We start from the raw sequence: 13447 nt of genomic DNA, 5'->3' as shown, positions 1-13447 counted from the left end.
CTGCTTCTGACAATGTCAGTTTGTTTCCTTGTAAGCTAACACGTAACCTGAAAATTACTCTTTTCCTTTTCTTTGAATCATTGTATCATGTTCCAATTGTTTTCATAGTTTTGGAACTTGGAATGCCTAAGATCTTGTCAGAGGATGGGCAAGAGAACGTTCACTGTTGAAAATACCTTGTCAACTTCTAAAATGTTACTCCGATAGCTGCAGTTTGTATGTGCTTATAAGTTTTTATTTTTAACAGTGATATCCCCAAAGTTCCCAAACCTGAACCTCCTGTACCAGAGACTAAGGAAACTTCACCGGAACGTAATTCAAAAAAGGAGAGAGAGAAGGAGAAAGAGAAGACCCGTCAAAGATCCCCAACTCGGTCCAAATCAAGGTCAAGATCTCGGTCACGTTCCCCATCTCATTCTAGACCAAGAAGGCGTCATAGATCACGGTCAAGGTGGGATTTTAGTTTTTCCTGATCGTGAAGATTGAGACCTGAATGTTTTCTTTTGAAGTAGCCATTTAATGTAATGTTTTCAGTTAAGTTAGTGAAATTTTTAGATGATTGTGGATGTTGTAGGTCAAATGAGAAGGGGACATTCAATGAATAAGCATGTTTTCTTCCTATTCATGAGAAAATGCTCACTGTGACTAACACTGGCTGGGGAAGTTATTAGATAGTGGGAATTACATAGTTTCCTTTAGGTGATAGATTTGATGCTGAAGATGCTGGATGCTGTAAGGTTTTTTGTTTGTTTAATATTTTACTACCTAGTAGAAAGGTTTTAGTTTGGTAGACTTAAACCCTCTTGATTGTGGCTAAACATAGCACATTGCACTGCAATCTGAATGCTACTTTAAGGCAATGCACTTGGAGCAAAGCAACTTTAAACTCAATTCCCTGAGGATAAATTACCTCAAATCTGTGGAAAATTAGATAGTTGCTTTTCATTTGAATTTCTGATTGTGACAGGTCTTACTCCCCTAGAAGGCGACCAAGCCCAAGACGACGACCATCTCCGAGGAGGAGGAGTCCTCCGAGGCGAATGCCTCCTCCGCCCAGACACAGAAGAAGCAGATCCCCTGTGAGGCGGTAAGACTCCTTTTTTTTATACATTTGGAAAACTTAAAATTTGAAAATTGAAGAGAACAGTAGTTGTGAGGAATGAATGTCACGAAAATTACCTTGTTCATCTTAGTCTCAATACCATCAGTTATGTATGAGTTGAGTGGTGTAAAATTGCAATATCATATTTCAAAAGAGTATAGGGGGAACCATTCTAGTAGCTGTGAAACAGTCTTTTGAATTGAAATAGTCATGAGAATTTGATCTTCCTTTTTGAAAAGTGGCAGTTTCAGAGCTGTAACTCAAATGCCCCTGGATAGCTCCCAGCATAGATTGACATGCTGTTTTTTGCTTAAGTTTTCAGCGTTGTTTTGTTCCATGCAGAGGAAAAAATGAGTGTAAATTACTCTGGATTTTACTTGTTGGGAATTTTAAGTTAAGACTTAGTGTTCCATCATGTATAGTTAAAGGAGATTATCATTTTGACTTAAAATTTATTTCTTATGATCTTTTAATAAAAGATAATTGTTTAAACTGTTGTCAAGTCTGCTGTCTGGTGTTGAGGTTACACTTTTGCTGGCTTAAGCAGTTGTTCTAGTAGCAAAGCTCTGAGTTATTGCATTGAATAGCAAATTATATACTGACGGCAATGTCAAAATGGACATTAGTTGTAATAGGAAGAGAATAAAGTGGTGCTTCCTTTGTTGAAGCTTTTTTTTATAGCAAGATGACTATTTTTTGAGTTTATAAAGATGTTCATTTAACACAGTTATTGGGAAAACTGTGAAAAAAAGTATCAAACATGTATGTTGCAAGATGTACAAGAACTCCCTTTCAGCAAATGTTTATCTCACTCAAGGTAGGGTTTCTTTTTTCCAGGTTCTCAGGAATTCTGCAGCCAAAGGTGGATTCTGCAGGTACACAATTGCAACAGAACTTGCCACAAATTTTGCCGCAGAATTCTAGAGGCCCTACCTTTTAAAAATTATGAAGTAAAAATGAAAATCTAAAACGAAAACATATAAAAATGGATAGATTCATTCAGAGTTGTTAAGTTGTCTGATTTTTTTCTTTTTTCTTTTTTTTTCTTTTTTTTTCTTTTTTTTTTTTTTTTTTTTACCTCCTGGCATAAAAACTTTTTTTAGTGTTCTTGCACACTAAACTCTTAAATGACCTCTTTGGAGGTCATTAAAAATCACATGCGCTAACAATGGAGAATTCTCTTAACCACCCAAAAGCTAGAGCCAAAAGAAAACTAATTGCTGCCAGGTAAAAAGCTTAGTCATAGTCTGTAGATTGACAGAAAGCAAGCAAAGGTAACACTAACAATTTGTTGCTCACTGTCTAAAAAATAACTGTGAAAGATTGTTAATCTCCTCTTCTACAAAACAAGTGTTGAAGGCTGTCCACCATGTTTTGGAAGTGCTCTTGTATGTGGCCCTATAGATGTGCTTGCAAATGAGTGCAGTTCTTGGTGTTCATGCTCAAACATTTCCTAAACTGGCTAGTCAGAATCTAATGTTTTATTTGATTTGCAGGAGGAGACGGTCATCAGCATCTTTATCTGGCAGCAGCTCTTCCTCCTCCTCCTCACGTTCCCGATCACCACCAAAGAAACCACCTAAAAGAACTGTGTCCAGTCCTCCTCGTAAAACACGTAGACTGTCTCCTTCTGCAAGCCCTCCTAGGCGAAGGCACAGACCATCCCCACCAGCAAGTCCACCTCCAAAACCACGTAGGTCTCCAACACCCCAGCAGTCAAATCGTGCGAGAAAAAGTCGTGGCTCTGTTTCTCCTGGCAGAGCATCAGGTAATCAAATACAAATTTGTCTTTCAGCAGCTTTATCATTTTGTGCTATCTTTTTTTACCCCTCAAAGATAGTCTCTACAGTTTGTATGTGCAGAAAATCATGCAAGAATGTAAGAAATTGCTGCTAAGTTGCAAAAAAGCTGATTTGACTTTTTTTTTAGCAACCAAACATAAGAGTACTGAAAAAAGAGAATCTCCTTCGCCAGCACCAAAACCAAGGAAAGCTGAACTGTCTGAATCAGGTACAGCTCTGTTTTCAACACAGGTTTTGGGGTGTGTGGTTTTTGGGTTTTTTGTGTGTTTGGGGGGGGGGGGGTTTGATCAAAGATGCATGACAATAAAAGGTGGTAAAATACTTCATGAACCCCATTTTCAAACTGGTATTGAAAGCAAGAATTTTTAGAAGTAGAATTGTTCACATTGCCTCAAATGTTTCCATTTAAGCTTTCTTGAAAAAAAACTTAGCCAAAGTACATCATCTGAATTGAGTGTTAACTTAAGATGTAAGAAAGTATGCTTGATCCACTGAAATATTGCTTCACTTCTGCCTGAATAAAGTAAATTTGTATCCTTAGTTTTAAGTACTCTGTGTGCGTGTACTTTTTCAGAAGAAGATAAAGGAGGTAAAATGGCTGCAGCAGACTCTGTGCAACAGAGGCGTCAGTACAGAAGGCAAAATCAGCAGTCTTCATCTGGTATGGATAACATACATTTCCTAAAACTGGATTGTATTTAACATTTGATACTTCTTGCACTGATGGAGTTCAAGTTTTGATTAAAATTATTTTTGGTGTAGTCTACAGCACTATTGTAAAATTAATTACAGATTTACCACTCTTACGTGAAGAAGTCATTCTTAATTATTGCTCACACTGCTTTGATGAGGGAGAAAGCAGAATTTTTAAAGGCTATAGTAAGTCTTTGTTAATGGGCTTTCATCTTTAAAAGTTGCACTTTTAAACCCTTACCATCGTGTAAAAAAATTATGTACTGGGGTGTACTTAATCTGCTGTTGCCATAGGTTATTTCCTCATATTTTGGACTCTTGTATGGTTGAGCTCGGTAAATTTATCTGGGTTTGGCCTGAGTTGTTGTCCACTTAACATTTCTGTATGTGACTGCAGTTTACCTTTTAAATTCCTTGTCTAGTCAAATTTTATGTGGACAGTTAAGTTGCTGCCCAGTTCTAGTGGATGAAGTTAGGAGGTAAATATTTACTTATCACTTCACTTCTACAAACATTTTTAGTTATGTTTACATTGCTTGAACTACTTTTAAATAGAGGCTTTTTCTTTTGTGGGACCGGGGGAGGTTAGTAGTTTGAACAGCAGTATAACTGTATCAGTAACTGCATAACAGTGCCATGAGAATAATTTTTCAGGGATTAATTCTTCTGTACATAGATTCTGGCTCATCATCTTCATCTGAAGAGGAACGACCTAAAAGATCCAATGTGAAGAATGGGGAAGTTGGTAGGCGCCGACGCCATTCGCATTCACGTAGTCCATCACCTTCTCCACGAAAACGACAGAAGGAATCTTCCCCTCGGTAATTTCTTCTTAAGCTGTGCATAACTGGTGCATTTTTTTATACAATTGAATTTAGTTAATGTTGTTTTTGTGCTGTGCAACTGTCAGCAGATCCCCAACAGAATAAGTTTGGTCCAGTTAGCCCAGAACTACACAAACAAAAAAGATAATCCTTTTTGTCCAAACTTTGTCTTAAAAATGAAAATGAGGATCTTGATGCTGGTTATAGCAACATTCCCCTTTAATGACATGGTAGGATTTCCTTCAAGTTCTGGTGAAGCCATGGATTTCCATGTGTTCCGGACTGTAATGCTTAGTTCGTAGTAGAGACTCCTAATAAACTTGTGTGAAAGTTCATATGATCCTCTTTAAATTGTAGGCCTCTGGAAGCCGCTAGGATAAATCGGGGATTTGGGGCTTTGTTTTTTTGTTGTTGTTGTTGAGAGGGGTTTTTTTTTGTACCAGCTCTGCCTCTTACACTCTTTCCGAAGCACTGGCTGCCATAAATGGGATGCTGGGCTAGATGGACCTTTTGTCTGTTTCAATATTGTATTATTGTTATGCTCATTTGTTGAGAATTACTTTGAACTTTATTTGAGCATGTTCATTTTTGCCTCAAATATACGGCAAATAGGATTTTTTTTACATTTTGTTTTTTCCTCCACTGCTATCAGGATGCAGATGGAAAAGAGGTGGCAATCACCAGTGATGAAAAGGTTGGTTAGAAATTAATATGTTAACTAGGATGTGTATGTAGAAGACCATTTAGAAAGGCTCTCGTTTCTTTTGTCGTGGATAAGTATTTGCTATCTTTTCTGCTTTGGACTTGCACACTCAAAGTAGTAAGATGAGGGAAATTCAGACTGTTCTCTTAATGCCTTGGATTTGGGCCACTTCACTGACCCCCCAAAAAAAACCAACCCAGCAACAACAGAAGCACCTGCACTATGTCCCTTGTTAATCTCTACTTCAAGTGTTTAATGGCCAGTAACATGCTGCCTGTTGTTGCCTTAAAACAACAATGCATTTGTATTCTTCCAGGGTTTTTCTTATTCCATGTACACAGATTTGAAAGACAGGTGAGCACCACTCTGTTCTTGTTGCCCTTGATGTTCTGACTTAAAACCCTTCCCTAGACCTGCAACCGTTGATGAAGATCTTGATACTCTGACACAGATAATTGGAATTTCAGGAAGTCTTGTTCCTCCATCCTTTAGGTGTTTGGAAGTAGTAGCAGACATGGGCACTGAATAAAAACTTTTTTTTCCCTTAGTTATGTAGGCAGTATTTGTAACACTTATTTGGGACATTGTGTGCTCTGTACTGAGCCCAGGATATAGGAAAGTGCAAGAAGCTGGGTGTATGATGAATTTATTAATCTGATGTTATGTCCTGTGTGAGTAATCTGTAATTGAGGCCTGGCTAGAATAGAATATCGTTGCAGCATACATAATCTGATTCATGTGAAGTGCGACTGCATCTTAAAATGTAGACCATTATCATTCTGGATCTTGCTGCTTGCCAAGCAGTTGCTTACAAAGCAGACTAGAATGTGGAGATACTTTGAGCTGTTTACAAAATAATAAATTCACCTATTGCCTTCTGCATAAAGCCTTAAACGCTTCATCCTTGTCTAAATGTTTAACATTATTGTGAAGTGTTTAATTAGGGCAACCACGACATTTGAAGTCTGGTATTTTTTCAGATCGTATACGAATGTTGTCTTTTGGGGTAAACTCTTACCTATGGGAAGTGCAACTCCCTGCCTTGGAAAACAGCAGCCAGGGTATTTGGAATTAAATCTTAGGTAGTTTGTTATTTAGATGAGTTGCCTGCTTCCCCTCCCACCAAGCTGTGCTGCCTTGACTTTGACTCTTTCATTACTCTCATTTTGTCCTTTTTCCACATCATTATTTGAATTGCTTAAAAAGGTGTTTTTCTTTACAAAGTACTTATTTCCCTCTCTCCCTAACTCCATGAAAGCGTGTTTGATCAAAGCTTCCCCTCCCAGAAGTCCGTAAACCTATCTGAGAGCAGAATCGCTCATTTTGTGAATAACTTGAATCCAAATAGCAGCAGTTAGCATCAGCTCTGATTTTTCTCAGCATTTCAGGAAATGGTAAGTCATCTTAGATTTCAGATCTGTAGCTAAAGCTGTTTCCAAGGGTACAGTTTCACACTATGCTTAATCTGATTCCACTTGAGGCTGATGCTGAAAGTACTTCTCTCCCTGACACAGCTGGGCATTCCCAGTCCCTCCCTTACGTTGGATCTAGCAGTCATGTTATTGCATGATGACAACTTTTTTTTTTTTGATTAGTCTTCTTTTGGATCAGTGAACACATCTGACTCGGTAGGTGATCACTGGATTCAGTGCAAGGGAGGTGGCAGCAGTGAGAAAAGTAGGGGAGAGAATGGGGCTTCCTCTTTGTCTACAGGTTGCAAATCCATCAGGTTAAGCAGACTGAGAAATTGTCTCCGACTCTGGTGTAGTGGGCTCTGAAAATTGTCTCATGCTTTTTAGAGATAGACTTGGATGTAATTTTTCCAGTAGTAGTTTTAATAGAATTTCATTTTGAAGTGCATGAACAAGAATAATTGGCATAGAGAAAACAGAAGAATTAAGAGAAAAAAATACAACCAAAAAAACCCTTCATGACTCAATTACAACTTTACTGAGTGATTCCTATGTCTCTTTAGTAGGCGGAGGAGAAGTCCATCGCCCCCACCAGCCAGACGACGACGCTCTCCTTCACCTGCCCCTCCTCCAAGGCGGCGGCGGTCACCTTCATTACCTCGTCGAAGGTGCTGTATTGCATTTTGCCATAAAATAGTTGCTTCTGGTTTGGTCGACTTCCATTACATTCAAAAATAAATGCTGTAATTTAGGAGACCTGTTCCTTGATTTGCGACTTGAGGGGAGTGTAGTTTTGGTATTGAGACCTCTGTATTTTCTGTGGCAGGTGTGTGGCCTCGAAATAGTACACCCAATAAGCTTATTTTCCAAAAAGTTTGCTACCAGATAAGGTTTTAAAGAATTTCTAGGGAAACGCTCTTGTAATTCTTTTCCTCTCTGGCCAAATTGCAAGGCACTTGCAAGCAGTTCACGTCTGCGACATCTGAACTTTTGTTACTTTTCTAGGTCTCCATCACCACCCCCACGCAGACGCTCACCCTCTCCAAGAAGATATTCTCCACCGATACAGAGACGATATTCTCCTTCTCCACCTCCTAAGAGAAGAACGGCTTCTCCTCCTCCCCCACCTAAACGAAGGGCATCACCTTCTCCACAGTCAAAACGCAGAGTCTCCCATTCACCTCCGTCAAAACAGAGGAGCTCGCCAGCTGCTAAGAGGCGTTCGCCTTCAGTATCTTCCAAGCACAGGAAGGGGTCTCCTCCCAGTAGGTCTAATCGGGAAACACGTTCACCACCACAAAACAAAAGGCATTCACCTTCACCTCGGCCTAGACCTTCTCATACCTCTGCAAGCCCACCACCGCTGCGAAGAGGAGCTTCAGCTTCACCTCAGAGAAGACAGTCTCCATCTCCAAGCACTAGACCCATCAGGAGGGTGTCAAGGACACCAGAACCTAAGAAGACAAAGTAAAAAAACTCTATCTTGTTTCTTTTGTTTTCTTGTTTGTTTTGTTTTTTGGTGTAACAGGTGGAATAGTTAGGGGATCAAATGAAAGTGGTGCTTGTATATCTCAATGTTGCTTAAGTACTGGTGGCTCTGTTCAGCTCCCACTTTCATACAGCCAACTTCTAACATGCATTTTCTGAAGCTTTTCAAAGCAGGTGCTTCCAGTCTTACAAAGTGCAACCTGGGGAGAAGCTTTAGAGAGGCTATATATAGTAAGGGGTCTTTTAAGAAAAGCACTGGGACCGGGCAGGTGAAAACAATAGCAAATGTAGCTGAATGTCTTGCACACTCTCTTCATTGGATGATAAAGCAGTGCTATTCTCTCAGTTTTAATGTGCTTATAAATTAGTCACATCTGATGAGAGGAAGCAGTCATTCCTGAACAGCAATAGTATTATCCTTTTACAAGCTATCAAGTTGCGATATCCTTTTGCATTACTGATCCACTGTTGCCTTTTGTAACATACCAACACAATAACTAATCATGTTAAGTGGCAGCTTAGCCAAGTTATAAAGAAGCATATTTGGTTTTTGTCACTCTTTAACTTCTTGTTTTGTCTCTTAAATCTCTAGCACTAGTATCTAAGCGTGGCTTTTCTGTTTTTAAGGGCTTCCACGCCAAGTCCACGATCTGCGAGACGGGTGTCGTCTTCAAGATCTGCCTCAGGATCCCCTGAGCCAGCACCCAAAAAACATCAAGGACCTCCATCTCCTACTCGGTCTCGTTCACCTTCTGCAAACTGGTCACCTGCAAAAAAGGCTAAAAGTCCAACTCAGAGCCCATCACCTGCAAGGGTATTTGTTTGCTAATAATAGTAGTGCTGTTTCGGGTTATATGGCAAGTTACTTTATCAAGACTTGTTTGCTGAACAGCTCTAGGCTTATTCACATGCCCCCCAAAAATTCTTGGAGTGATGTTTTTTAGTTTTAAAAAAAATCTTTAAAACTTTGCAATATGGATGTTTCAAATTTAATATTTACAAGTCTGAAAAAGTGCTATAATATAAACATTCTAACTTGTGGGAGAAGAGACTCTCCCATTTCATGAAGTTTCTGGGATTACTTAACAAGTGTGCTTCACTTAAAATGAGTTCCATGGTCTACAAAGTGAGAAGGTTTTAAAATCAGGATATTCCTAATAGGAAAAGAAGAGATTATCTGGTGTCTTTTTCCATGCTTTGCATGTGTTGACTAAGGGCACTTCTATTCTTTACCAGAGGAGTGTTCTGGGGAGTTAAGCTCCACCTGCAGTGTTCATTTCTAGGAAAAGGCTTGTGTTTCATTGCTGTGACCAGCATATCGGGTTTGCATGGTATTATGTTCTGAGATGCTGCACTGCGATGCATTAGAATATCCCTCTTCTAGGATTGCTTTTGCCAGTTGATTGGGAACGTGACTTTCGCCCATTCTGAAAACTGTCTTGAGTTTACTGAGCTTTTCATGTTGCTCAGTCAGTCCAAATTCCCCAGTTTGGTTGCAAGCTTATTTTAACAAAATCTTACGGTCTCAGGAATGAGGTGTAATATCTATTGAATTGCTTCCATTACAGAATTCAGATCAAGAAGGTGGTGGGAAGAAGAAGAAGAAAAAGAAGGATAAGAAGCATAAAAAGGATAAGAAGCACAAGAAACACAAAAAACATAAGAAGGAGAAGGCTGCAGCGGCTGCAGCAGCTGCTGCTGTAGCTGCAGCAGATACCACCTCAGCACAGGAAGACCAGGAAGCAGAGACAGAACCCAAAAAGGTAGGGGTTTGGTGTATGTTTTTTCCTACATCTTACTTTAGAGTGCATAAAAATATAGATGGAGGTTAATGTTCACAGTGTGTGCTCTTTATGTTCTAAATAAGTCTTACCTCAGAAATGTAGCTTAGTGTCCTGTGATTTTACTGGAGGGCTACAGCCTGGCCTATCTTTCAGTGTTTGAAGAATTGCTTTCTCTTTGTTTTAAGGAGACAGAAAGTGAACCAGAAGACAACCTGGATGATCTAGAAAAACACCTGCGAGAGAAGGCACTGAGGTCAATGAGGAAGGCGCAAGTGTCACCACCATCTTAGGCTGAAACCTTTGATATAATGTACATTTTATTTGGTTTGTACTCAGAATTCAATTTCAAATTGCTAAATGTGTTTGAGCTTTAGAATATAACATTTGTTGTAATAATTGCTAGGTTGAGGTTCACCATGTACAAAGGGCATGGATTTACATTACAAAAGGTGTCCACAGTGTACTAGTGACATTCTTTCATTGACAGTCAACATAATTTCATTTAGAGTGAGACTTTTTAGAAGCAGTAGGAAATTCTTTTGAAGGTTTTAAACATGGCCATCAATTCCCTAGTTTCTTTGAAATTCACCAAAACCTTTAGAATAATTTGTCAGGGTCTCATTTGACTTCTTTTGTACCCACTTACATTATGCTACTAACCTTTGTGGTTTGTAAGCTTGCCCAGGAGTAAAACCACTGCAGAGTTACCAAGGAAGTACATATATTTTAATGCTTTCTACTGTTGCCTGCATAGTCTCCATTAAAGTGAATCAAGAATAGCAATTTAGAATGGTACATAAATGAAAGCATGTTGTTTACCAGGACACTGTGGGTTTATATTGATGTAACATGTTGATTTGGAACACTGGAATTTCATTTGTATTTTTATGTTCTTTTTTTAAAGGGCAGTTTCCATGATCAGCAGTCCCAGAAAAATTCCTTCAGTTACATAAATTTTGTTTGTGAGATGTCGTTGCCCCATTCATAAATCTTGTCTCGTTGCGGTTCTTCTGAATGGTATAAGCAACTTTCAGAGATGTGGTCTTTGAAAGTTTGAGGAACCTGAACTTTGGATATTGTCATGTTTTCACTGTTTTTTGTTTTTGTTTTTTTAACTAAAGCTATATAAAGCTTGTGGATTAAACAAAATAAATTTCTAAATTTAAAGAGATGTTGGCTATTTTTATATGAACATTTACATTTGCTAATCAGCTTTCTTTTGTACAGGGTTATCAAATACACAGACATGAAAAATTGTTTGATCCAATATGCTGGCTTTTCAAAAAGTGGGGCTTTTGTTTTTAGCTGTCCTAGTGGTAGCGGAAATAGCCCTTTGTTAATTCAGTGATGTTCCTGTTTTGTCTGGATTGGTGCTCTTGCAAAGCAAGAGTAAAACAATCTACCTGGCCAGCACGCTGTTAGGATGGAGAAGTTAAATAAAGAAATAAAAATAAACTGCCTGTTAAAATTGCTTGCCATAGCAAGTAGAATGCTTCAAGGTCCTGCTAAAATGTCTATTAAATGGGAAGTTTGCATCAACTTAGCTAGCTTTGCTCATGTGAACACTGGTTTAAACGCCCACCTAAGGAATCCTGTTGGCACGCTGCCTTTTTCAGTCATATTTGAAACTTTCTGGATTGTTGCTGTCAAATTTTCCAAAAATTCAAGTTCTGGTTCTGAAATCAAGTCACTTCTGAAGAGTCTAAGACTCCTCAGGAAGGAAGAATGGAATGTGCTTCTGAAAATTTTTGTCCTGCATCTGAAGTAGATGTGATGTTCAGAATTAAGTGTAGATATTTGATTAGTCCTTTTACTTGACATCGTGTAGGGTTTTAATATAAAACAGGTGTTATGTAGATACTTGATGGAAGGGATATCTATAAAGTTGCTTTCTTCTGCACTTCCTTTTATGCTGAATCTTTTGGTTTTTTAGCCTAAGTATACATTGTATGCTAAAGTGCTTGTAATCTTAGTTCACCAACACTTAAATGTTGAGTATCACCTGTGATTAAATGTGTATAATAAACTCCAAGAACTTTCTGGACAAACACATTTTTAAAAGTACATCTGAGTGAATTTGGTGCTTATGAAACTGGAGAACCTAACCAAAATGTTATGCTAATCTCAGTGCCTTGTTCATTTTTTTTTTTCCCTGTGATGTCCCTTGCCACCGCACATGATTGTCTGTGAAACTCAGTCTTAAAAGGCTATACACGTGCAGTCTGCACAAGGAGTTAATGCTTTGCCCTTTACAGTCTCAGTCTTATTTTCATCTGTTTTTTTGTGACCTCTGTGTCTCTTGATCTTTGGAGTAGTAGAAGTGCTTTAAGCATTTTCAGTCCGGAGTCACTGACCGCTTATCTCTACTTGTTTCTATTTTTCATCTCCTACATCTGTCACTGCATTTCGAAAAAGGACTTTACTGTTGATTTTGGACAGGTTATGAAGGCCAGAACTTCACAAAACTTTGTTAGGTGCCCCCCCACACTTCTTTTTTCTTTGGAGCTTCTATTGTTTGGGGTCCTACCTCTCAACCTTTTTTCTTTTTTCTTTTTGTAGCTTCTATCAATAAAGAAATGTTTAGGTTTGAAAAGAAAAATTAAATAGGCTCTTCAAGAAGAATTCCTCCACCATATCTGGTTTAGTTTAATATTTTAATATCTTCCTACTTATATCTCACACTGCATCCAAATAGCAGTCAAGGGATAGCAGCAAGCAGTTATTCATTGAATTCTGCCTTTTGTACTTTTCCTCTCTTTCTCTTGAGTTGTTACACTATTTCTTTCTGCTTTGAATATGATTGTATAGGTTTTCAGTACACAATCACTCAGCTTGGATGATAGCCTTTAGTGTCCATGTCTGCGCTGTGGAATTTTGTCCTGGTGAACTGTTGACTTACATCATTGAATTCCTCTCTTGATCGCCTAATTCTGAGATCGGATCATCCAAAGCCAAACATGTCTGATCAGTTCACCGCTCAGTCGTCTTGGTTAACCTTTTATCTCTGTTCCTCAACCCTTTTATTTGCAGTTATGTGGCTCTAGCTCAGAAAGTAACCGCATAGAATGCCTTGTACAACGTGGCAGAAGCTATGGTGCATGAATCTCGCTTGTTCTGTTTGTTCCGAATCTGCTAGTGCTGTGTGTTTGCTTGTTAACCAAGGCTGCCTTCCTGAAATGACAGATAAATGGGTTTGTATAGTTGACTTACTGGAACAACTGTATCTAACTGCACACAAAAAGAATCAAGTTGAATTGAACTGTGTAATTAAGATGAAAACGAGTCCACAGGAGGAGTGAATGTAAGGATGAAGTGAGTCACTGGGAGTTTAGTATCAGTAGTTTGTAGTAAAGAAAGATGTATTTGTTACGTCAACAGCTGTGACAATAGCAGGTGTGTGCGCAATAGTTTGAAGTTTATAGTAACTCACTGTTGGACCATTAAATTTTTCCACTTGTATGATTTTTTTTTTTTTTTTTTTTTTGGAAATTTGCCTAGTGAATTTTGTACAGACGAGCTTCCTGAGCTTCACCACTGCAGTTTTATAGCCTGAAGCTAATTAATTGCCTTAATGTTCAGGACAAGGACTGTTCTATTATTGGTTTGGAAAATGTCTACTCTGAAAGGTGATGTAATCTG

General features: G+C 38.6%; 1 protein-coding gene across 7 annotated transcripts in view; it reads left to right on the top strand.

Moving 5' to 3' along the window:
- SRRM1 (serine and arginine repetitive matrix 1) overlaps positions 1-10975 on the top strand; it is a 19285-nt gene extending 8310 nt beyond the window's left edge. For 2 of the 7 annotated variants that reach the window (XM_026098141.2, XM_064525081.1), the window contains 12 exons: positions 248-451; positions 968-1087; positions 2599-2870; positions 3032-3112; positions 3479-3565; positions 4274-4418; positions 5074-5115; positions 7100-7204; positions 7542-8003; positions 8652-8838; positions 9593-9787; positions 9994-10975. In XM_026098141.2, coding sequence (XP_025953926.2) covers positions 248-451; positions 968-1087; positions 2599-2870; positions 3032-3112; positions 3479-3565; positions 4274-4418; positions 5074-5115; positions 7100-7204; positions 7542-8003; positions 8652-8838; positions 9593-9787; positions 9994-10098 — 2005 coding nt within the window. In that variant the 3' untranslated portion in view covers positions 10099-10975. The remainder of the gene's footprint in view (positions 1-247; positions 452-967; positions 1088-2598; positions 2871-3031; positions 3113-3478; positions 3566-4273; positions 4419-5073; positions 5116-7099; positions 7205-7541; positions 8004-8651; positions 8839-9592; positions 9788-9993) is intronic. The other 5 variants (XM_064525079.1, XM_064525080.1, XM_026098143.2 and 2 more) reach the window with 5 other exon arrangements.
- Positions 10976-13447: the final 2472 nt, after the last annotated feature.

Source organism: Dromaius novaehollandiae, chromosome 23, assembly GCF_036370855.1.
Source record: "Dromaius novaehollandiae isolate bDroNov1 chromosome 23, bDroNov1.hap1, whole genome shotgun sequence".
Lineage (NCBI taxonomy): Eukaryota > Metazoa > Chordata > Aves > Casuariiformes > Dromaiidae > Dromaius > Dromaius novaehollandiae.
The sequence above is the reverse complement of the archived record's forward strand: the minus strand, read 5'-3'. Positions and strand labels throughout refer to the sequence as shown.